This window comes from Cryptomeria japonica, chromosome 4 (assembly GCF_030272615.1).
Source record: "Cryptomeria japonica chromosome 4, Sugi_1.0, whole genome shotgun sequence".
Classification (NCBI taxonomy): domain Eukaryota; kingdom Viridiplantae; phylum Streptophyta; class Pinopsida; order Cupressales; family Cupressaceae; genus Cryptomeria; species Cryptomeria japonica.
Window position 1 is genome coordinate 668,757,577 of NC_081408.1, and position 25,010 is coordinate 668,782,586.

At 36.3% G+C, this 25,010-nt stretch overlaps 1 protein-coding gene and 1 non-coding gene across 5 annotated transcripts in view; one reads left to right on the plus strand and one right to left on the minus strand.

Annotated features, from left to right (window-relative positions):
* Window positions 1–2,723: 2,723 nt before the first annotated feature.
* The window catches only part of LOC131061839 (protein DA1-related 1), a 72,609-nt gene continuing 50,322 nt past the window's right edge, over window positions 2,724–25,010 (minus strand). For 3 of the 4 annotated variants that reach the window (XM_057995680.2, XM_057995681.2, XM_057995682.2), the window contains 5 exons: window positions 24,747–24,959; window positions 24,572–24,634; window positions 24,340–24,455; window positions 24,015–24,073; window positions 2,724–3,370 (listed from right to left, as the gene is read on the minus strand). In XM_057995680.2, coding sequence (XP_057851663.1) covers window positions 3,054–3,370; window positions 24,015–24,073; window positions 24,340–24,455; window positions 24,572–24,634; window positions 24,747–24,959 — 768 coding nt within the window. In that variant the 3' untranslated portion in view covers window positions 2,724–3,053. Of the gene's footprint in view, window positions 3,371–23,455; window positions 23,623–24,014; window positions 24,074–24,339; window positions 24,456–24,571; window positions 24,635–24,746; window positions 24,960–25,010 lie in introns of those variants that run through there. The other variant, XM_057995683.2, reaches the window with a different exon arrangement.
* On the plus strand, window positions 21,790–21,860 carry TRNAA-AGC (transfer RNA alanine (anticodon AGC)). The gene has a single exon. It is a non-coding gene; the product is annotated as a tRNA-Ala (tRNA).

Consider the following 25,010-nt stretch of genomic DNA (forward strand, 5'->3'; position numbering starts at 1 on the left):
ACACGAGCAAAGCTACGTTTACTAGCAAAAGAAGAATCTCTGGATGGAACCTTAGCACTCACAATAGGGACACCATTAGCAGTAGCAAAGACAAAGGCAACACCACCAGACTGAGCGTCCACAACGCTAACACCCATCAAAAGGGCACTCGCGGGGGGTGGGGGTGGAGGGCACGACCCATCCACAGTAGTAGCGGCAGTATTCACAACACCTAGAACACTACATACATACATACATACATACATACATACACATGTGTATGTGTATGTGTCTGTGTATGTGTATGTGTATGTGCTATATGTGTGTGTGCGTGTGCGTGTGCGTGTGTGTGTAAATATCTCTCTCTGTGTATATATATATATATATATATATATATATATATATATATATATATATATATATATATATATATATATATATATATATATATTTGTGTGTGTGTGTGTGTGTGTGTGTGTGTGTTACGTCGAAGGTGTATACACTCACCTATGGATGTACAAACATCTATCAATAAAAACTGCAAGTACTTAATATGATGTGTTTGTCACTTAAATGCATGAAAAACAAAAAATCATTTTATTATATTTTTTAATTTTATATTATTTTATTACAAGATTAGCATGTTAATATTCTTAATAAATATATATTAAAACAAAAATATGTTTCTACATTTTTTAAATATATAATATAATAAAATAGTAGTGTAATAGTAAATTATAAATAATATTATTAATTGAAATGCCCTTACATAAAAAAAATTAAAAAAAAATTCTTGAGCATGAGGATAAGAATGAATATAAAATAAAAATATAATGAGGTTATAATATAATAATAATAATGCAATCTTAATGGATTTTTTGCTTTGGTCAAGACTTTCATATAAAGCTTTTTTTGCTTTTGTAAAGAGTTCAATAGAAATATAAAAATATAATAACAAGAATATATTAAAACATAATAATATAATCATACATAGCAATAGTGGCAGTATTCACAACACCTAGAACACTACATACATATATATGTGTATGTGTATGTGTATGTGTATGTGTATGTGTGTGTGTGTGCGCGTATACATGTACACACATATTACGTTGAAGGTGTATACACTCACATATGGATGTACAAACATCTGTCAATAAAAACTAGAAGTACTTAATATGACGTGTTTGACACTTAAATGCATGAAAAACATAAAATCATTTTATTATTATTTTTTAATTTTGTATTATTTTATTACAAGATTAGTATATTAATATTCTTAATAAATGTATATATAAAAACAAAAATATGTTTCTGCATTGTTTTAAATATATAATATAATAAAATAGTAGTGTAATAGTAAATTATAAATAATATTATTAATTGAAATGTTCTTACATAAAATTCACTTTTTCTCGAGCATAACAATAAGAATGAATATAAAATAAAAATATAATGAGGTGATAATATAATAAGAATAATGCAGTTTTAATGGATTTTTCACTTTGGTCAAGAGTTTGATATAAATATAAATATATAATAATATAAAAAATAATATTTTGGTACTTAAAGTAGTTTTTCTTTTATAAAGAGTTCAATGGAAATATAAAAAAATAGTAACAAAAATATATAAAAACATAACAATATAATCATTTCTTAATATTAATTACAATATAATATTTTTTTAAGTGAAATAATGAACAATTATGATATTTGGGCATACTTTACTTTTATTTCTCTAAAAATATGTATACTACTTTTTACATTTCTTACAAAGAACGATATATAACCTAAGATTTCAATACACATAGATATAATAAACTTTTTATCTCCTTTAAATGGCACCATTGTATCATATGATGAGCATATAGCATATGTGGTTTTTAATTTGTCAAGCAATAAAAGGACCCAAATCCATTATATCTATATGTAGCAAAATATTGGCTTGTGCATCTTTCTTATTTTCTATACTCATCATTTGATACAATGGTACCACTTGAGGGGGAACCAAATCCATTATCCATAAAAGCCCAGATTTTGCTACATGCAGATATAATAGATTTGGGTCCCCCTTGGTGTTTGTGGTCAGTTTGACATAACACCATGTATTTGATGAGTGCACTAAGACTTGCTTGACAAACTCAAGTGTCCATCATATGATACAATCATACCACCTAAAGGGGAGCCAAATAAATTACATTTGTGTAACAATATCTTGGCTTGTGCATTCATTTTTTTGTAGAAATGCACAAAATGAATAATGGAATATGTGCACTTGTGCACGTATATGTAGATATGTTGTGCATAATATCTATCAATACATATGTATCATGCATATATAGTCTAATATAGTTTTTATCCTTTTCTTACAATAAGAAAGATACAAGCCAAGATTTTGCTACATACAAATACAATGGATTTAGTTCCCAGTTAGGTGGCACCAGCATATTGCATATACAGTTCTTAGTTTGCCAAACAGGTCTTAGTGGACATTACATACATGGTGTTTTGATATGCAATATAAACGACAAGAAAGATAAAGGAAGACCAACAATTAAAAACAACTGTTAACGACAACATGTGTGTTTTAATATATGTAATGAATCCATTGAGAAAAAGTTATTGAAACTTCATTGTAGAATCCTGAAAGAGGGTTCCCTGCATATCCAAAAAATAGACAGCTCACATCAGAAAAAAAACATTGACACGTTCAATTAATTTACTGCCATAATCACAAGAAACGCTTCTTTAAAATGCCTTGGATTTCTGCATTATGCCTTGTTTGTTGCAAAAGACTATCTCCATAAATGTTCATAGAAATTCGAAGGTACAAAGAAAAAGTAAAATGGACAGATAAACAGTGGGCAACTGTTGTTGTTGGCATCCAGGTTATTCAGCTAAACTTCTTTCTGAATGGCAGTTTGGAAAAGCTTACTTATAGAACTACATTATATTTCATATTATTAAATGGAATGACTTGGATAGAATACATCAATAAGGTCACCGCTACTCACTGAACATGATGAGAAGCCACATATAGTATCCACAATAAGCTACACTTGAATAATGAGATCTTAGGGAAAGCTGCCTGTTAATTGAATGTGATCCAAAGTTCGCCGTAAACCATATTGAAGCATGGCTGCATTACCAGCCCTGAACCCATCCCCATAAGCTGGTGAAGAATCCATTGCAATTTGATGCATGAAAAACTCCCCAAGTTTATTCTCGAATGTTGATTTAACTCCTTTTTTTGAAGAGGAAGAGGAGGAGGATCCTGAAGATGTTGATGCTCCATGTCTACTTGATCCTGCCATAACCTCTGATTCAAGCCACATATGGGAGAGGACCTGACAAATACCCTCTTCAACTTCAGGTCTGAGAGTACGGAAGTCTGCAAGAGATGTTGCACGCCAGAAATGAAGCAGTTTTTTGCAGTGTATTACAAGCCTTGTTGCAAAATATAAAAATATGAACAGACATGACTCAACAAAAAAGAAAAACAATCACAAAAACATGTAATAATGATTGTAGGTATCAATTTTGATATAAGGACGAAGAAGCTTTATATTGCAATAACCTGGCATATACTAAATGAAATAAATGTGTTTACTGGCATGCTATGTTATTATTCAAAGATATGTAACATTCAGGCATCAATATTGTTTTTGGTTAGTTAAGGTTGGTATATCCAGATGGTTGGGTATTTACGGTTTTCCAGCAGGCATGCCCAATGGTATATCACATTATATTTATTTTGTTGAATCAAAGGACATATCAGGGATGTCTAGAGGTTATTCTCCCTGATGATACTGTTGTTTGTGTTCTGGAGAAACAGAATTTTACATTGCACACGATTAGTCGATTTGTAATTTTGAGTCTCGAGTTTTATTTTTGTTGGTTGAGTTCAGTACATCTGTGTGATTATCCACAAACACAAAAGCGTAACCTAAATTCTATCTACCAAAAGGGTCGATGTCATTCTTAAGTATTATGAAATCCTAACTGATGAGCAGGCAGATTTGAAACCCACTGAATCGCTAGATGAGGAAGCAGGGTGTTATATGAATGAGAAATAACCCATTGAATTGCTACATGGGGAAGTTGGGCATTATGTTACACCCCTCCTTATGATACTGTTAATGTTTTCTTACTTGCATAGTGTTGAAGATTAGCGTCAGTAAGTAATCTGATCTGACTGATAATTAATTATATTGTTATAATAAAATAATTATGGATATACATTGTATTGAATCAACTATCATATGATTCGATTATTTGAGATCATCAACATATGTCGATTAATATATTAATCAATTCTATGTAATGCATATTACATATGTTAATTGATTGTATATTATGTCATAGTGTGAATTAATTGCTTATTAATTCATGTTAACTAATGACATGTTGATTCTTGATTCATACCGTTTTATCTTCTTGTTGATGACGTGTTATGTCTAGCCGATTGTTAGAGAGACATGATGGTTGGGAGACGTGTTGCTTAATAGGGTTGTGTTGATTTGTTTAGACGTGATGCTCCTATATCAGTTTGATCTCCCTCTCTCGCGAAGTGAGGTTAAGAAGCAAGGTTACAAAGTTACAAGAATACAAAATACATTTTCACATCTAGCATATAGGATTTATCCATCTCTTGCAGCAGCTCGTGTTAGCAATTACATCATCTTTTATACACAGGCAGATCACGCATTATTAAGCAGATCAGATTCCTTCGTCTGCAAATTCACTGTCATCTTCAAGTCCGTATTATTCAAACAACAATCAGGTCGAGTTTCTCCTTGTGTTGTGACATATCTGTCTCCTGCAGAGCATCATTACTATCACAGATCGAATCTATAATTTGAACTGTCAAATAAATTTGAAAGCATAATCTGATCACTGAAACCTTAACATGGTATCAGAGCAGGTACGAAAACCAGGAAAGGTCCTGTAGATTTCCTTTCAACACTTCGCACAACAATCATTGATGTCTAAAGAAGATAATTCTGATAAGGCCAAAGGCCACTGATTGAAGTTAAGATAAGAATACGAATTAGATATCCGTGATTTGGGTACTAAGGTAAAATTACATGTCAACATGTTTATGAACATGATTAAAGGCATATAATATAACTATCATAAGGGAAGATCCATATTTGCAGCAATCACAACTGAAAGCAGCGCTTTTGTGTGACATAATGAATGACAGAGATTAGAGGTTAGCGTGCAAAACTAACGATATTAATTATACAGCGGTTGAAGGGAGTTTGTATGCGGCAGATTAGATGAGAAAATGCAGCGATCCTTTATGAAGAAAGATGCCATACATGGCAAGCAACATACTTGACAGCAAGGAATTAGAAGCCCATCTGATACATGTCCTATCCCGATAATCAAAGGAACCAGAGAATGTAGTCTTCAATACACGGGAAGACTACGAATTGTCTTATACCCCATGCAAACACTTCCAGTGCCCACCATTCATAATGGAATTGTGATGATTGTGGATGGGAGTCTATTGTAGCTATTCAACAGGTTAGGAGACGTGGCCATGACAAATAGTATAACAAACCATGATTCAGAACAGCGATCTCTTAATACTTTTCGAATGGTCTTAGTATTGCACGTACAGAGGAGCAACCAATTTGGAGAAGGTTGATGGTCAAACAATGAGCCACCAATGCATCTATGAGGTAGGCCGTACCGTCAACAGAAAGAAATGTGATACATATATTCAATTATGTGATATAAGTATTCAGATGGGGGAAATAAATGAAAAGACAATGCCAATCGCATGATTAGTCAGCGATAATTGAGAAAGCAAAGAATCGATTAAGGCATAGCACATTGAGCATTACAGAGTATGTTATGAAACGATACGTATTATAGGGGGGTGATCACAAGAACTAGTAATAACAACGATTACGACTCCTTGATCAAGCAAATCGATAATTATGAAGAAGTCGGTTATGAATCGGACTAACTCATCAAATCCAAAGGATGCCACCTTTCAGATTGAAGGGGTATAAGATGCAGGTTCAACACCATTTGCATACTTTAAGGAACGATCAGAATATATAATACCAATCAGTGAAATAAAGAGGATTCAAAGCATCAAGGAAGATAACCATCGATTAGATCAGATCAAATCAGATCAGAACTGTTATTAAGTTACAGGCAGTAGCATCTTGTCCTTAGTGGAATGCATGGCGTACATTCATTCCCATTAACAAAAGAGAGAAAGATAAGATAAAATAATGGTATATCCCAAATGGGGACATTACAAGTGGATTCATATTTTATCATTAGAAGAGTGCGATCAGGTAAAGAATAGTTAATAATCACCAAAGAATAACGAAAGCTTCTTTCAAAGGGACGTGACTCTTAAATGAAACATCACTCTTTGGAGCAGCAGACAATTCAGACCTTAGTGCATCCTTGGAATGGATTTTCTTTGCATTTTTCAGGAAAAGACAAGTGGGTGCGTGAGTGTGAGAATAGAATGCTAATATTATAAATCAAAAAAAAATTTGTGGAAGTGTGTGTATGGTGTGAATAAAGAAAGAAAGATGAGTAATCAAATGGTACTCCTACACACAAAAGAAGGAAGGACATTTCAGAAATCCAACGCTTTAGATGTGACAAATATGGTCACTACGCAATGAAATGTCCAACCAGGACTATGCCTCAAGCCTCCATTGCGGATGTTGGTGAGACTATTCCACAAAAGGATTCAGATGGATTCATATTCTGATTTGAAAGAGGCTATAGAGTTTTGAAGTTCTATTTGTGATGAAGAGATTAAAATTCAGGAGGAACATGCAGAGGACTTTAGTGGAGATTCTAAGATTTTGCATTTCCATTTTTCATAAAACAAATATCTACCTACAGAGGTGCAACAGTTCACTTGTGAAAGCCATAGAGGCACTTGTGCTGGTAATGATAGCATCTAGGGTTACAAAGCCAAGATTGAGACAAGAGGGCTCTCTCAATGAGAGGGAGCATACTGAAAGGGGATTTTGTTCTAAATCTCAAAATAAGCATATTCCTACCTAGGGCTTGATCTTATGATGGTAGATCCATGGTGGTTTTGGATCTAGCACTTCCAACTGTATGAGGATCATACTAGAAGATGAGAGTCTCCTAAAGAAAGATATCTTCCATGATTGGGACCATGTGAGCAGGGGATGCTTCCGTGACAAAGGGAGCAGCTAAGAGGATGTGCTTCTATTGATATCTGAGGATCTTGGTTATATTGGTTCAGAGGGAGTGGACCATGTCAAGATGGTTTCTGTAGTGATCTGTCAAAGGACTATGATTCATGAGATGGAGTCCCATTTATGTAGGCTGGAAGGCCTTTATGCTAACTTCAAGGTCATGATATTCCTGGATAGATGAATACTTGGTGAGCTTGGAATACACCAAAAGTGATGCAGACTCCAACCTTGTATTTCATGAAAGGTCAAAGCATGTGGAGATCAAGTATCACTATGTTAGAGACATGGTGGAAAATGTATGCTATTCACTAATGTATTCTTCTTTTCACAAGATGTTTTAAAGTGTAAACTCTTGTGATTGCATTTCTCTTTGAGAGACTTAAGGAGAAAGCCCTTAAGTACACCCTCTGATATGGTTCATGGTGGATGTCATGTGTGTGACTCCATGACAATTTTGGTTCAGTGCTTGATGAGCACCTGTGAACATTATTGTGAGGTGATGATCTCTCAATAGAGAACACTTGTACATCTGATCATTATCGTAAGGTGACGATCTTATGATATTGATTGATCATACCATTATGATGGATATAATGGGACGTGATATCTATGGATATGTCATAATGGTTTATATCTCTAGTAGTAATATCTATGGATATGCCATAATGGTGGATATCATGAGACGTGATATCCATGGACAAACCATAATGGTGGATATTACATAAAGAGATATTCATGGTGGATTTCATGTGACGTGAAATCCGTGGACATGCCATGTAGTAATATCTTTAGATATACCATAATGGTGGATATCATGTGAAGTGATATCTATGGATAAGCCATAATGGTGGATATTACTTGAGGAAATCTCTATGGTGGATATCATGTGAGGTGATATCCGTGGATAAGCCATATTGGTGGACATCACATAAGGTGATGTCTATGGATATGCCATACTGTTTGTTATCACAGTGAGGTGATAGCTTTGTGACTCTGATCTTGAGCAGATTACCTCCCTAGCTAAGAGGGAGTGTTGAAGATTAGCGTCAGTCAGTAATCTGATCTGACTGAGTCATCTAAATCAACTTAGATTACTAATTAATTATATTGTTATAATAAAATAATTATGGATGTACATTGTATTGAATCAACTATCATATGATTCGATTATTTGAGATAATCAACACATATCGATTAATATATTAATCGATTCTATGTAATGCATTGCATATGAATCGATTGTATGTTATGTCATAGTGTGAATTAATTACTTATTAATTCATGTTAACTAATGACGTGTTGATTCTCGATTCATACCGTTTTATCTTCTTGTTGATGATGTGTTATGTCTAACCGATTGTTAGAGAGACATGATGGTTGGGAGACGTGTTGCTTAATAGGGTCGTGTTGATTTGTTTAGACGTGATGCTCCTATACCAGTTTGATTAACCTCTCTCTCAAAGTGAGGTTAAGAAGCAAGGTTACGAAGTTACAAGAATATAAAATACATCTTCACATCTAGCATATAGGATTTATCCATCTCTTGCAGAAGCTCGTGTTAACAATTACAACATATTTAATACACAGGCAGATCACGCATTGTTAAGCAGATCGGATTCCTTCCTCTGAGAATTCACTGTCATCTTCAAGTCCGTATTATTCAAACAACAATCAGGTCGAGTTTCTCCTTGTGTCATGACATATCTGTCTCCTGCAGAGCATCATTAATATCACAGATCGAATCTATAATTTGAACTATCAAATAAATTTGAAAGCATAATCTGATCACTGAAACCTTAACACATAATAATTTTGTGGGGAATATATGAATAGTTGTTGGATTCCATCAATCAGTTAGTTGTTTTAAATGAGTTTTCATGGAATGAATGTTTAACTCTAGTGACCAATGAATACAATTAATGCTTTGATGTTCATCATATTGGAAATGGTGGCCTAACTACAGATGTGGTTATAAGTTGGCTGCAGGGCATACTACCCACCCTCCAGGAAGAAAGAGAGAGCATGGAGAGGATTACATACGCAAGAACAAGCGAGTTTGTCATTGGAGCCATCTCACATACTCAAGTTGAGATAAGTTGTCCTTGGTTGATTTCCATGTGTCATTACCCGGCAAACTATGTCGCCCTAGTGTTTAGACTTAGACCTATTGTAGGTCGATTTGATCTCTGTCTAGAGTGTCACCCTCTAGGACAATTATATTAATAAAGTTAAAATGTCTATTATTGCTAATGCCTATCTTACTCCTTCAAAACAAATATAAATGGATGTATATACATATATATGTACATATACATACATACATATATAAGGAAGTGGTGAAGAGACGTTTTTATATTAAATTTTGATAGAATAATGTCATAAGGCATTAATGCAAGCTTGTCAATATAATAATCAACTAAATAAATTAAGCTAGCCCATGAAACGGCTTCTTATTTTCTTATCTTTCTTTGAAGGCTCAATGAAATAATGTGTGAAACTCTCTTAATAAATGAGTCATTTTGAAACATATCCTTGATAGACTTTTAATGGCTCAAAGCCAAGCAATGAGGAAACACCATCGCATCATATAAGAATAAGATAAATGCTAATGTTAAGTATAACCTTCGAATCTGGAATTGGTAAGGACAAAATTCATTCACTTATACGATAAAGGGATATTAAATCTATTTCTTGTATTTCATTTGAATGAAATAAGAAGAGCCGATAAGATACGGGACAGATCCAACGAATCTGTAGTTATAAACGTTTCTTGGACTCTAATGAATTAAGTATTAGAATTTGAAATCTGCAAGTTAGTTAACATTATTGCTACTCGCTCTCATAGGAGACAGGAGGTTATTCTTTCTGCTGTGGTGATTGTCGTTGGTGAAATAGTAGAAGCTTGAAAGGATTAGAGCCAGCTCAAGAAGGTTGTAGTAAGAGCTTAACTGTTATTAGACTCGAATCCAGATAAAACTGAGAGCTAAGGAGCTCAAAAGAAATTAAGAGACAGCAGTGTCACAATTCTCTTCGAACCGGCTATATAATTACAGCCATGAAATCATTATTCTTATACTGTATTTTCCCTTTCATTTAAAGAAATATTCTAAATGAAAATCCTTAGGCTCGGATATTGGAATAAAATTTGTTCAGGCTATCTTTCCAATTCAAATTTAATTAAAGAGTTACAAGCTGCTTTTATACTGAATGAACTTCTGTTTATTTGGACAATACTTAGAAGACATTCTGAGTGCAACTTATCTCATTGTTATTATATTCTTAAAACAGAGAGCAGTCAATGGGAATAGTGAGGCCGTACTATGAGAAAGACAGTATTGACATAAACTAAGACATTTCATGACTTTCAGAAAGATTATATTTCAAATTCAAATCTCAGATTGATAATTCATAATGAGCAGAGGCTTAACATTTGAATCATCTCTCAGACTTGTTAGCTTTGAGAAAGATAGAAAGATTAATATTTTATTAACATCCAGACTCATGTAGAATAATAATGTACAGATTGCTTTGTTGACGCCTATTCATCCAGTCATCTGATATATGCATTTTATCGAGACTTCTTGCTCAAGTTAAAATATACATAGATTTTCTCAAATCACATGTAGGCATCCAAGTTCAAGGTCGAACTTGTGCTTATCTATGGTTTGTGAAAGTCGGAGAGAATTAAATGTAAGAAGTTTGTACACCTTGAAAACTTAAATTTAGAACATTAAGATGGCATGGTAGCTGTACATCTCTACGATCTCTATCTTAGTTAACAGTTATGTTGGGACTCTAGAAATGTTCTAGGACAAGAATTCATTAATAACCTCTGTAAATCTCAACTTAAAAACCAGATAAGGGTAGAGGTGGTCAGACAAGCATTTAGAGGGCATCAAGAGACATCCTTAGTTCTCTTGCTTATTGGCATCATGATTCCCTAGATGTTACATCCCTCTTTCATGGACAATTTCATTTTGTTAATTTGCATATTAGAGATATGATGATGATCCTGTGAAGCTTATTGAGAACATCAGTTTGATGAACTTCATGGATGAATGAATATTAATTTGAGCAATTAATGCTTTGTTATATGGATATTTTGAATGGTAAAAGATTATGTCTAACGACGTCCATGTGTCTAAGTGGATGCAGGAAATTCTATCACCCTCTAAGAAAGGTCAAAGCTGTCATCATTGCCAAGATTCTTGAGATAAGTAACCTATTAGGGTTTGTAAGGTTGTCCTAAAGTCGTTAGGGTAGAGTCAATGTTAGGTCGTTAATATCGAGACCTTGTTTAACCCAGATGGTCAGGTCAAGATCGTTTTCCCTATGTTAATAATCTGCAATATAAATTTATATATATTTTTTGACTTGGATTTATAATTTTAATTGATATAAGTATACGAACTCAAGCATGGAGTATCTTAGTACTCAACCAATTTTAATAATCATTATTAATAACGTATATAAAAATATGTATATATATGAAGAGTACACACACACACACACACATATATATATATGCAATTGTGAAGGGATAATAATGTTGTGCATTTTCTTCATCAACAATCCTAAGAAAACGGAAAGATGAGTTTTCATCTTCTTCAGTGTAAACTTGCAATAGCACCTAGTGGCAATTGCTAGGGTTAGTATGCGGGAAGCTTGACCAAAAGGGTTCCTGACAACCTAGTTTTGTTAAGGTCAATAAGTCTCGAACTTTAGGAAGTGTGAAGTACCAAGTCAAGTAGGGGTGGGTGAGTAGATGACTACACTCCATGATTGAGTGCTAACTTAAAAACCTTTGGCCAAGGTGGTGTAGAGGTCTGCACGAGCCCAGTTAGCTCATTGTGTCCAAATACATAGTATAGTCATGGGTTCATACAAAGTTAGCAGGAGTCTATAGTTGTGTGACCGACTAGAACTATGTAGGATACAACACCAAGCTCAAATGGAAACCTTGACTGATTCCTGTGTCTATACCCTCGTGAAAGGTAGGGCACTTCCAAAAGCAAGGTGTGTGGGAGACTACTAAATCTGTGATTGCAAGAAAAGCACTTGAGTGATGCTCTCCCTCCACAAATACACGCCGAGACTTGTGATACAATTTAATCATCAAGAACTCAGTAGACTCTAAACTCTTTCCTCTCTTTCTTCATGTTATGTATTTCAATGTTAAAATTGAATAGATGAAGTTACTTAGGAAATGTACATATTAGATTCTTACTTAACATTGCTTAGCATTTCCAATTATTCTTTTATGATGCTTCTACATTTTCCTTATAATAAGGAAAGTTAATTCAATTCAAAAAAAAATCATATGTAGATTTTTAGCAGCAGCTTTTGATTTATGATAAGAATATTAGGTTACATTTCATGTTAGAAGAAATGTGCTCCTTACATACGTGAACAAAAGATTAGTCAGGTGGCTTATCTAAGCATGGACTTTAAATTTTTAAAGTTTGAGACAAACCCAGATGCTAAATTCAAATTTCAACTAGGTTGCCAAGAGGTGAAGAAAACAAGCATTTGCACTTCTAAAAGACCCTTCCCAAACCTTTGGTTTCTTCTATCATGCCTCACTAAGCATTTAACCTTGTAAAAACGAAGCAAGGATTTTGCATGCCCTTTGAAAAAGTTTAATGCTAACAAACTCCGAATTTATGATGACGCTACATCAAATTCAAGTGGCCATTTGAATTCCAGCATCCATACAAGCTTGCAAGAATATATTGAAAGTTCCAAGATGACGATAATTCGAGTTAGGGCATCATAAAGTAAATGTTGTCTTGGGAGACCTTTCTAGCTTTGACATCTATAGGACAACCCCTCAGTGCAAATTTTGACAAGGTAAATCAATGTCAGTTTGCATACATCCTGAGAAATCCAAGAAGCTGACATCAGCCAAACTAAAGTCAGCAGAGGGTCAGGGATTGCCAACATTGACAGGGCATCACTAAGAGGAAGGACATTAGCACAGGGTTGTTGACATCACCAGGACATCAGGAGAAACTGCTTATGTCAGCAAATTGTTATTTAGACGAGGGATATCGGGAATGGTAGGTGTTAATGGTGTTTTCTATACACACTCGAACACAGAATAAAGTATTTAATACTCTATCCTCTCTTGAACAAAGACTTCTCAAATGCTGAAGATTAGCACAAAGGATCACTTGAGATTACTCCAAGGTTTTGCATGCCAGGTCTTGACGTGTTGGATAGCTTCAATGGCATGATGTGTTTGCTGTACCTATGAGGGGACTTACGTAGTTGTTCTTTGCTCAATTCAAGCTCAATGGAATGACATTCTTCAAATGATGTTGCAATATCGCTCTCTCCTACTACTACTGATCTTTGATTAAAAAAAAAATGAAAAGAGTAAGGTTTAGGAATGCTATGCTAATACTAAGAATGCAAGACAATGGACAACTTCAAGTGAGCTCAACTAAGCTTTACTTTGGCATGCTATAAACATCTCCACAACACTAGTGCAATCTTCTAGGGATAGCTTGGCGATTTTCAAATCACTACTACAAACATAGACACCTTCAAGATGAAGCATATCGATGATGGAATAGCAACTGAAGTTAAGCTTAGGCTAAGATAAATTTAGTCGACTACACGAGATACTTTCACCATTGATGGAGTACTAGTAGTATGAACAATGAACTTCACTATCAATCATGCACATGCATCTTTCACTCATCTAAAACACTTAAAGCAAATTCTATTCTAATTTTTTTTTGTCTTTTCAAATATTAACTTCTCTCATAAAAGGATGAAGAAACAAGCAAATGCTCCAAAACTCAATAATTCACCAACACTTCAATGATTTTATTAATTTCTATAGCATCGAGCAACAATTCCTCAGAACTCGTCTAATCTACGTTACCTAGGGATGCATCCTCAATTTTTTTTTCAGGAATCCTCATTCTGGGGACATCCTAGGGACAAGGGACTCCTAGGGGACATCCTGGGGTCAAGGGAATCCTAGGGGACGTCCCCATAAATTCTGCTTATTGACAGTGAATTTTGACAATGAATTCTATAAGCAATTTGACTTTGACTCTCAATTTAACACAAATTTGGCATAAGAACTCTGCTAGTTCTTATATGTTAAGGTTCTATAATGTATATATGCATGCTTTATCCATGTTTTCATATGAATATTTTTAAATTTCCCTATTATTTTAATTTTCCCTATTTTATATAGTCGTCCCCTTTGCCATCCCCTATCTATCCCCAAAATTAACAAAAAAAATCACCGTCTCAGAAACGCGTACCCCCATCCCCTGTCGTCCCCATCCCAGAAACTTGGAGTAACATAGCTTATAATCGATCCTTTAGAAATGAAATTAGTTGAGCTTCTATAGAGCTCTCAAATACAATGAATGGCCAAGATTAAATCAAAAACAAGGGCCCAAATTTTGCCACCTAAACCCTAATTAGGGTTTGTTACAACCAAAATACCTAATTATTGCAAATTATTAGATATCAACCAATGGGAATACGAAATCCAATTGGCAAAAAATTCAGGGAAAAATCCTTCAATAGAAAAAATTGACCCCACATAAGATCATAACAAACTATCTTCTAGAATCTCGTTGCTCTTATCCTTTTCACTTTTTGCAAATTCAACGAATCTAGACAACAAGAATTCAATCTCAGTTATTGGAACTACAAGTAGGTTCTTCAACCGTTCTTCCAAGTAACTGACTTCATCCAAGCTTGAGGCAAAAATTGTCTCCATCCTGGCCCAAAATCTCTTGTCTTGATAGCAAGTATGATGAATAAATGTATATCATCCAACTGCCTCTCCGAAGGTGATCCATCTATTCCAAAGAAGATGATCTTCACTTGCTCACCTAGTTGATCGACATCAATATTAATTCCTTCATTCTTCTCCTTCTTAAGAATGATCTCAAGTACTTCTAAGATCTTGTCATGTATCAAGTTAATTGCTTGATCAACTTGGGTGCATCAACCACTGATATCTTCAAATATGACCCTACTCATGCAAAGCAAATTACACCACTGTTGGAAATCAGGTGATTATCCATCTTTCAATACTCCATTCACCAAAGTATATTTCGGCATCTTCTTCATTACTTGTAATATGGGCATGGTGAAGTCTCTGGTGTAAACAAAAGAATCATATGCTTCCATGAGCACCTGAGTTCTTTCAAGAATCCCCATAGCTCTATCAAATATCTTCACTAGTTCCTTTATGAATGTATTCGCCCTTTTGAAAGTCTTATTGATCCAAGTATCCATCAGTTGCGCCGAAGCTTGCATCCTTTCAAAGTCGTCAACCGAGTCGGGAGGAAGCAATGGTGGTGGCATAGCCAAAGGATCATGTTGCCTTAGTGGTTGCTTGAATTGCTAGAGGTGACTTCCTAATACACTATTTTCTTTCTCCAACTTCTTACTTTTCTCTACTTCCAACGTTAGCATGTCATGTACTGTCTTTATTGTGTCATTCATATCTTCCAATGCTTGATCAGTGGTGGGAAGACCTAAATCAATAGTCTCCAAGTCATATTCCTCTGTTGTGATCTCACCCTTGGGCTTATCTACTCTTGGTGTGGTGATTTGTATTATTTGAGATCCTTCACCATCTCTAGTTATCTTTGACATCTTTACTGCTTTCTTCTTTTCAGTCTCTTGAGTTCTATCTAGGAAGTTGTCTAAATCAATGGAATCTTCCTCTTCTACAGTCACTTCCTTTGCAAGTCTCTCCCTAAGCCATGCAAGGATAGCTGATTTCTCTTCTCCTACTTGCACTTTATTCAATTGCTAATCTTCTCAGGGTGGAGATGTAACTTCTTGATCTTCATCCTCAATGTTCTCATATGCATCAATGCTTGCCTTATCATTGATTGGCTTAGGTAAGACTACATTGTTTTGACCCAATGGTTGCTTACCCTTGTCCGTCCTTTCACGCCTATTGTTTTGAATTGTAGATTCCACAGACTCATTCACCCAATGATCAATGCTCTCTCTAGGTGGGTGATCTTCCTAGGCAATTACCTGATTCATTTCCATCTCATGCACGGAAGAGATACTGTTAGAAGGGCGGTGTCTCAAACTTGAATTATGCTTCTTCTTTGGAGGCTATTCTTTGTTGATTTCTTTCCTCTTGGATCCCTTGGAATGAGTCAACTATGTGGTACTTTCACTTTGGCTTTCATTTTTTGTCTCATAATCGGAAGATTCTACCTTTCCCATCAATTCGAATGTTAGCTGAGTGCCTTGACTCTTCAATACATGGATTTGAGCATCTACCCATCGTCTTGTGTGTCATAAAACTGGCTTCTTTAGATCCTTCAAGTTGGTGATCTCCACCTCAATCCAATTGACTTTGACTTCTTTACCTTTCTCTTGCTCATAAATTGGTAGGAGGTACCTTCCACTATCTTGTGCTTGATCGAAAATGTAAAAGACCTTGCATACTCTAACAATAGGTAGCCTTGAACACATTCTTCTTCTTACGTCTAGATCATCTTTACCATTCATGAAATGATCTTCCAATTGTAACTTATGCTTGTGTCTTCTTCCGCTTGATCTCTTGATGCTGCCGTAGGGATCAAAGCTATCTTTGGAGAAGTACAGGATTAGAAGGAGAGACTAAAATTCCTCATCCACCTTCTCTGCCACTTGCAAGGATGGGCACAACTCCAATGACTGTCCAACTGAAATGGGAAATGGAATCCTTGACTTATGTTTATTCTTTTGTACTTTTTTGTATGCCATCAACTGCCTCACCAATTCAAGCAATACCAACTTGTCGGTAGGATATCTCGGTTGCATGTAGGGAAGGCAAGAGCATCCTTGTATTCTTATATACATGAACTTGGGAAATTGGATAAACCAAGCATCAAACTTCTCTATTATCTCTTTCGCCTGTGGGGATAATCTTTGATGAATGCCACCTTGCAAAGTTCTTGTTATGTGCATAGTGAAGGCATCATTTACCCTCCTATAATGTGTCTTGCTAGGGTAACGCAGCTGTGTATATGACTCACATGCTCTCAATTCTCCGGCTCTTGTACCGACTGGACCTTTATAGACTAATCTTGCAGATTCATGAGCTCTGGCAAGTGAGTATAGCTCATGTACAATGCCCTGGTTCACACAAGCCTCTTGAGTTGTGTATCAATGTTATTGCTACTAATCCTTACCCAATTGATCCTCTCCTTTCCGGTTGATATGATCTCCATGAAGTAGAACATCCAATTTTCAAACTAAGATGCTTGAGGGGCTCCTACAATTCGGTTGAGCAATGTCATCAAATCACCAAATTCTTCCTTGAAGTCAATCCTGTGGAGTTTAGCGTGTATCTTGGATAAGCCCAACCTGCACTTCAATAGCCAATACTTGTTAATTATGCCAAGGAATTTGTTAGGATCATCATCATAGAATGCCTACGCTGCTTCCTTGCTCTTGTAGATCATGTTGTTGAATTCAAGTATATGGAAGGCTTCGCTGATAGCTCTCTCGGAAAGGTAAGCGAGTTCTCTACCATCAGGTGCCACTATCATCCTTTTGCTCACATCATAATGCTTGGCACAATCAATGATCAACTCATTGCACTGCACAGGTGGAGGGAAGCCTATTGCTTTCACTATTCTGCTCTCGATCATCATCTTTGAGTATCCGAAAGGCTTGGTAGTGTAGCGTCGTAAAATTGCGACACTTGCAATTTCGACTGCATTTGGGTCTTCACGATGGCGGCGCAACGTTGAACCTGAATGGAGACCCCAAAACCTGTTTACGACATCAAAAATTGCATCTTTCTGCACCTTGGCCTGATCCTCCTTGCACCCTGCTGTCCTGGGAGGTGGGACCATGGCGCCCAGCGCCCTGGTCCCTGGCCCTATTTTGGGCCCGATCTCTTGTTGGGCATCGGGTCTTCAAGTTTGCAATTTGGAAAATAATGCTCCTAGGTCGGCCTAAGGTCGGAAAAAATCAGTCTCCTAACCCTAATTGACAAGTATATAAACGACATTTCCCCTCCCAGAAAAAAGGCGGAAAAACATATGTATGCAAGAGGCGGAAGCGATAGGCAAACATTCAAACATTCAAGCATTCAAGCATTCCTTCAAGCAATTGAGCATTCTAGGTCTCCATTCAAGGCTAGGTGTTGCATTCAAGACAAGGATTCAACCATTGAAGAGGAGATCACCTACAACATACAACATACAGCATCATTACACCTTCGCATGTAAGAATACAAACATTCTTACAACAAGGTATCAATACTTGATTACATTACAAACACTTACATTTACAGCATTCTCATTTCTTGGTTAATTCCAAAAACCGGGGTTTGACCTGAAGGCAAACCCCTAATCCCTAACCCCCCAATCGTCCTCTCTTTTCTGTGTAGGTTGCAGGTACGCGGTTGTAATTGAAGATCTGGAATCCTTGTGCAGAGACGAACAGATCCCCCTTCGTTTCGCGGATTTTTCGGAGGACCGTGTGCACTCCGGGCGCCATCGTCCCGTCAACTTTCGCTCAAACTTGCAGGACAGCATCGTCTCGACATTTTACTGCTAATTTCAGGTCCGTAGCTTCATCCCGTGTCCCTATCTCCATCTACAAGCGAATCTTTCTTACTTTTACATACACTCCTAGTTCAATCCTTCTATCTACATTCTTTACAAAAGAGGGTATCCTTGCTGTCTCAACCCTTGAAACTCATTTAGAATTCAATCTTGCATTGTGTGGGATTGGATCTTGTGAGTTTCAACCCCTCTTTTGAATGTAAAGTCTCTCCTAAGTGAAAACCGTCAATCCTAGTGACCTCCTTTCTCTCTCCTTGGAGTGGGGGAACACCTAGGGTTAGATTTTCCGCTTTACAGGTAGTATACAGCGGTCCTTGGAATTTCTTCATGTTGATTTGGCCAAGGTTGATATCTCCTACATTGCCCCAAAATGATGCAATCTTGGACTCCATCGCCTCTCCCTTTGAGTCCTTGATGAGAGTCTGTCGTGCTCCTGCCATGTTCTACCTGTGAGAGTTGTCCAAGTTACTTTTATGATATGATATTAATGCTTGCAAGTGAAAATTAATCACCTACGTTAGCAATTTCTGCTCTAGAGCTGGTATTTCATCAAAATCTTGAATATTGCTAAAACCCTAGGTGCTTATGTTAAAATCCTAGCATGCAAAACTTGATTTTATTTGACCACGGCTACCTACACTAATGAAGTATGCCATGAAATGCATTTAGATGATTAGAATGTGATGAATTAAAGCCTCCTACAATCAAAATTGATAAGCAATAAGGTATACCAGCGCTGAATAAGGTCTGATTTCCTAGAAAAAATGATTAAATGAACTTGTCTCAGACCCGTAAACCGATTTAAAATAGACTGGTAATCTATCTTTTGGCAAAATTGCCCTCTCTCAAGGTTTTGCTGATGTCAAATGCTTGGAAATCGTCCAATTGCTGATGTAAAGGCGATAATCTTTCTCCAAATTTGCTGTTGACCAGGGATAAGTTCGCTGAAGTTCAATTCACTGATGTTCATTAATCACAATGTCGCTGTCCTTAATGACGAATTCACTGATCTTAATGACAAATCGGCCGTGGTTGATGATCAAAATCAATGCCCTCAATGACTTCGTCTGAGTTTTAATGAAAATCGCTGTCAACAAGGAATGAATCCACCCTCTAGCAATGGTAAACTTGACAATATGAAAAGTCTTATATGTCTGATTGGAATCGCTGTCTTCACAAGAGCATTTGCAAAATCGATTTTATGTTGATCAAATGAAATGATCAACACAACTTTATAGTTGTTTGAATGGGTGCGATACCTCATCACAAGGCTGACTTGTGATTATCATTTAATGATTTGCAATTAAAACTTCTAAGACCGACTTGTGAATCAATTTCAAATTTAAATAAAAACGTTTCCTTCAATATCGTGGGGTCCATTCAAGGTGGTAAACACGTCAAAATGCATCTTCTTTACAAAATGATTTTTCCTTAAGTCACACATTTTGGGGGTCAATGACAATCGCTCATCTCTTAAGTCACACTTTCAGGGGAGCAAAGGAAGTCATCAAAATCTTAAGTCACACTTTCAGCATGGCAAAGGAAGTGATCAATTCCTTAAGTCGCACTTTCAGGGGGTCCATAGAAATAACATAATCCTTAAGTTGCACATTTCACGTAGCAAAGGAAATCACTTTAAATGCACAAGTCACCTTTAATCATAGCAAGGGAAATGAAGTCCTAAATCTCTAAGTCGCCCATTGGAAACCTGATTGGAAGTAGAATCCCCTTAATTTGCTGATCCAAATCATCAAAGGAAATGAAACATCTTAGGTCGCTGATTGGAGGAAGCAAAGGAAATCACTCAAAACCTTAAGTCGCTGACCTAGGCAATCAAAGGAAGTGGCCAGAAGTCTTAAGTTGCTGATGTAGGCAATCAAAAGAAATAATAGAAAGCTTAAGCCACACTTTCGAGGGGTCAATGGCAGTCCTTTAAAATGCAAACTTTCACTGTCTTGATCTGATTTGCTTCAAGCCTCACGATAATTCCAATCTTCAGATCTCTTTCTTTGAATGTTTGACCTCCAAAATCATCTTGCCTTAGCCAAATTTGCACCTCATCTCCATTAAAGCAAGCAAAAGATTTGAAGCATTGACTCTTCAAAATGCCGAATGTGAGATCAACTCAAATTTATTCATTCTAAAAGGATAGCTCCTAGCAATCTAACCTAACAAACTCCTAAAACTGAAAGCAAAAGATGGGGTCCCCATTTGTGATGGGGTGATGGGGTGATGTCTGAAATGGTCACAATAGTAGGTGATGTCAACAGGGCAAAACGCCACTGTTTTAGAATAGTGATTTCAGCAATTCAGAAAAAGTACATCAGAAAACAGGCTGACATCAGCAGACCAGCAGATGATGTCTGAAATAGACCCTGATGTCATCTGCTCTGACCCTTATGTCATTCACTCAACTGTTTCATCATTCTGAAGGAAAAATCAAAATGCAGTTATATTGAAATGGATCAATGGCACCTTGAATCATAATTTTATATACATGCATTATCTATTTGACTTCTCTTGCTTGCATAAATCCTATTTACTTTAGTAATGGTCTCAAAAGACAAATCCATTTCATGGAAAAGATGCTGCAAACTTACAATGACAAAAGAATCTCCATATCCTCTTATCAAAGCTTCAAAAGGAAAATGCATCAAGCTCATAGGAGTCTGAAATGAACGATGCAACTTGCTTTCTGTAACCTCTGTTAACACTTGTGATAATGCAAAATACAGAAGCAATATGAAGATTAAATAAAATAATTATGATCGTTACTATTGTTGGTGTTGGAAATAAGCCACACCCGGACCGACGATGGACTGGTCCAAGAGGGGCCAGTAGCTCAGTGGTAGAGCACTCCAGCAGCATTGGAAGGTCCTAGGTTAGAGTCCTAGCTGGTCCATGTCTCAACATGGTATCAGAGCCAGGTCCAGGCTAGGAGCCCCAAGCACATGAGAAGTGTGGCTTAAGGGGGGGTGTTGGAGTTGGAAATAAGCCACACCCGGACCGATGATGGACTGGTCCAAAAGGGGCCAGTAGCTCAGTGGTAGAGCACTCCAGCAGCGTTGGAAGGTCCTAGGTTCGAGTCCTAGCTGGTCCATGTCTCAACAACTATGATGCAAGTACTGACTAAATTCTTAAGGATTGACCGCATGCTGTCTAAATATTCATCAGCCTTGATGTTGTAAAGCTCGCTGTGAATTTCATGATAACCTGGGAAATCCAAAATCTTTATAGGAATGGACCCTCCATGACCTTGAAAATATCATAAAGTTTTCAAACACTATTAACACATCTGAGATTGATGAATAATTAGACATTCTAATTGTATTTAAAGGCCATGGATAGGTTGCCAAAATTATCACAATGATTTTGTTTGTTGAAGCCTTGTTGCTTTGATCAATCTTTGAAGACCATTTAGGAAAAGCCATTTTCCTGGTTTGTAGTTGATTCAATATATTGATCTGACTTCTTTCTAATAAAGAGCACACTTATTTGCAACATACTTTAACATGCAAATGCCTACAGACTTTCCTATTTATCTTCTTAGATTTTCCAAAAAACAAGCAACTTAAAAATGAGGACTCTTTCAATTTCAATCTCCTTGTCCACATACAACAATACCAGAAATAACCAGCATTCCATGGTAAAAGGTCCCCAAGAGCCAGGCCAAATGCACGGTGTCTAAGATGCCTCCTGTCCAGGAGGAGGGGGAAAAACATTTCCCTTCTATAGGTGCAAAAAATAAAAACAAAGGACATCTCTGGGACATTCTTCACCATTGAAATGATCCTTGATGACTTCGCCTGCTTTATTATCTACAATTGGAGAAGCGGACACATCCTCAAGGCATTTGTAATGTCCCTGCATGCTGGGACATCCCTTGACCATCCTGAGGATGTCTGCACATCTCCAGCATAGGAAAAGGAAGAAAAAACTAAGGGACTTGCAGAGAGGGCATCTATCATTATATTGTCTTTATTTGACTCAGTGAACAAAGAGCTAGGGTTGATTTACCGAACTCTGAGCTTATAAAACACCCAAAATTCCTTAATAGTCAACTGGTCACCAAAGGGATCCTTCAAGAATGGTAATGGGTTCAAGCCTCTCACCCTAATATAAACCCATAAATGATAAATCTGTTATTTTGCTGATTTCACATTGGAAAAGTTGTACATGTAAGAGAGAAAGATGAAGAAGGTATTTGCAGACAGGAGGACATCTATGTTAATGATGATAGATTCGGTCAGATAAATAATCATGTTATGAATAAACATCGATTCGATTGAATGATCAAAATGGCTGATCATACATCGATCATCATTACTATTGTTCTTCCAGGTATAAATCTGTGTTTATCGATCTGCATTGAATATCGTGCATGATCTAAACCCAGTCGATATTGTGTATCAACTACTTTCATTCATCTTTATTATAATCGATAATGTGTATCGATTTAATGATTCATCATTCTAACATACAGATTGGGAATCGGTTTTGTTAATGAATTATAAACTACCGATTGGGAATTGGTTTTGTTAATGGATTATAAACTACCGATTATGAATTGGTGTGATGTTTGCAATGATTAATGAATGGACATATCGATGGAGAGACATGTCTCCACACGTGTGGAGACATGTCTCTCCATCGATATGTCTCCTCACCCATATATATATAATCCACGATAGATCGGTGAAAGGTTAAACATCAATCTATTAGTGCAAGCCTTTGAAGATCGATCTCATTCTCAACACTCAGCAATATTTGTGATATAATCAGCAGCACTTGAAGTATTATCAATACTTGGTAAATCAACATACTTTGTGGACATGCTATCTTCCCCTTATACTTGCAGCAACCTGCAAGATTCATAGGTTAGTGAGAGCATCATTTGTGAGACAATAAATTAAAAGATACCTCTATTTCTATCTACTAAGAAATCTAATCTACCATCACATTGTCAGTATTTGACTCTAAGATCCCAGAGCTGGGGTAGAATTACTGAACGCTGACCCTTATAAAAGACCCTAGATTTCCTAATCAACTGGTCACTAAAGAGAACCTTCAAGAATGGTAATGATTTCATGGATAATAAACCAAAGCAACAGCCATTGGGCTTGAGGATAGGTTAAGCAAATAATCAGGCAACTTGCATACATTATGAATATTTTCCTTCACGGGGGAGAAAGACGATGTTAGTACTCAGTTAAACATTATTGATACATATATTATAGAGGCAAAGATAGAATACCATTCAGACGCAACCATGCATGCATCAACTCGTGGGCCAGAATTGAACCTGTTAATAATCTGCATGTCGGCAAGAGGGCCACTATTAGTGGCAGTAATCATGATAGAAGTCAAAACATTATAATCTTTTCCAATCTCACTGATATTAACTGAACATGGTGATTTTCTCATACATAAATGGAGTTAAAGAGATTAGAGGCAGTGAGGGATAAGGGTTAAGCATAGCTTGATAGAAGTAAATCTGGGTTCAATAACTTCTATAATATGTTGAATGATGAATCAGATAATGAAAATTAAAAACCAGAGGCTCGCTTTACCATCATTACCTTGGAAGGCCATACAGTATGAGAATGGCTGTGACATCACATCTTCGAGTCAGCTTCTGGGACTCGGTAAACATGTCGAGAATACGATTTCCTCCAATCTTCGGCCTCCTAGCAATCTATCCATAAACAACAGAAAACAATTCATAATATAGTTTTGTTAAAAATTTAGAAGAAACTGAATCAATATGCTACCAGTTAATTTAATTTTGGAATTTCTGCATGGAATTCTTACACTGCTGACAGTTTGCTCCTCTGACAGGCAGAGTCCTCTAGTCTCTGGCATGTGATGATGTCCCTATAACCATAGGGAAAATATATGGCACAATTTAAGCACAATAAATTACTTCTACAGCATTTAAATTTAACGGATGCAGCCAAAATAGGCTTAAATCTATTTAGAAACTTACATCTTTCTCCCCTTCCATTGCTTCATTCAATGCTTGCCGTTCAACAAGCAACATTGGGATCTGCTGTTTTATTCTCATATTCATGCCTTCATAGAAATCCCTGATTTCAAGGTAAAGCGGTTGACATTCACTTGTTTCCATAATTGCAGAATCCAAGCACTCAAGACATAGTCTCCGACCATCATCTAATGAAATGTACTGTTCATTCCTTCGCTGAAAGCACACACACAAATCACAAATTGAATAATGCAACCAAAATATGCA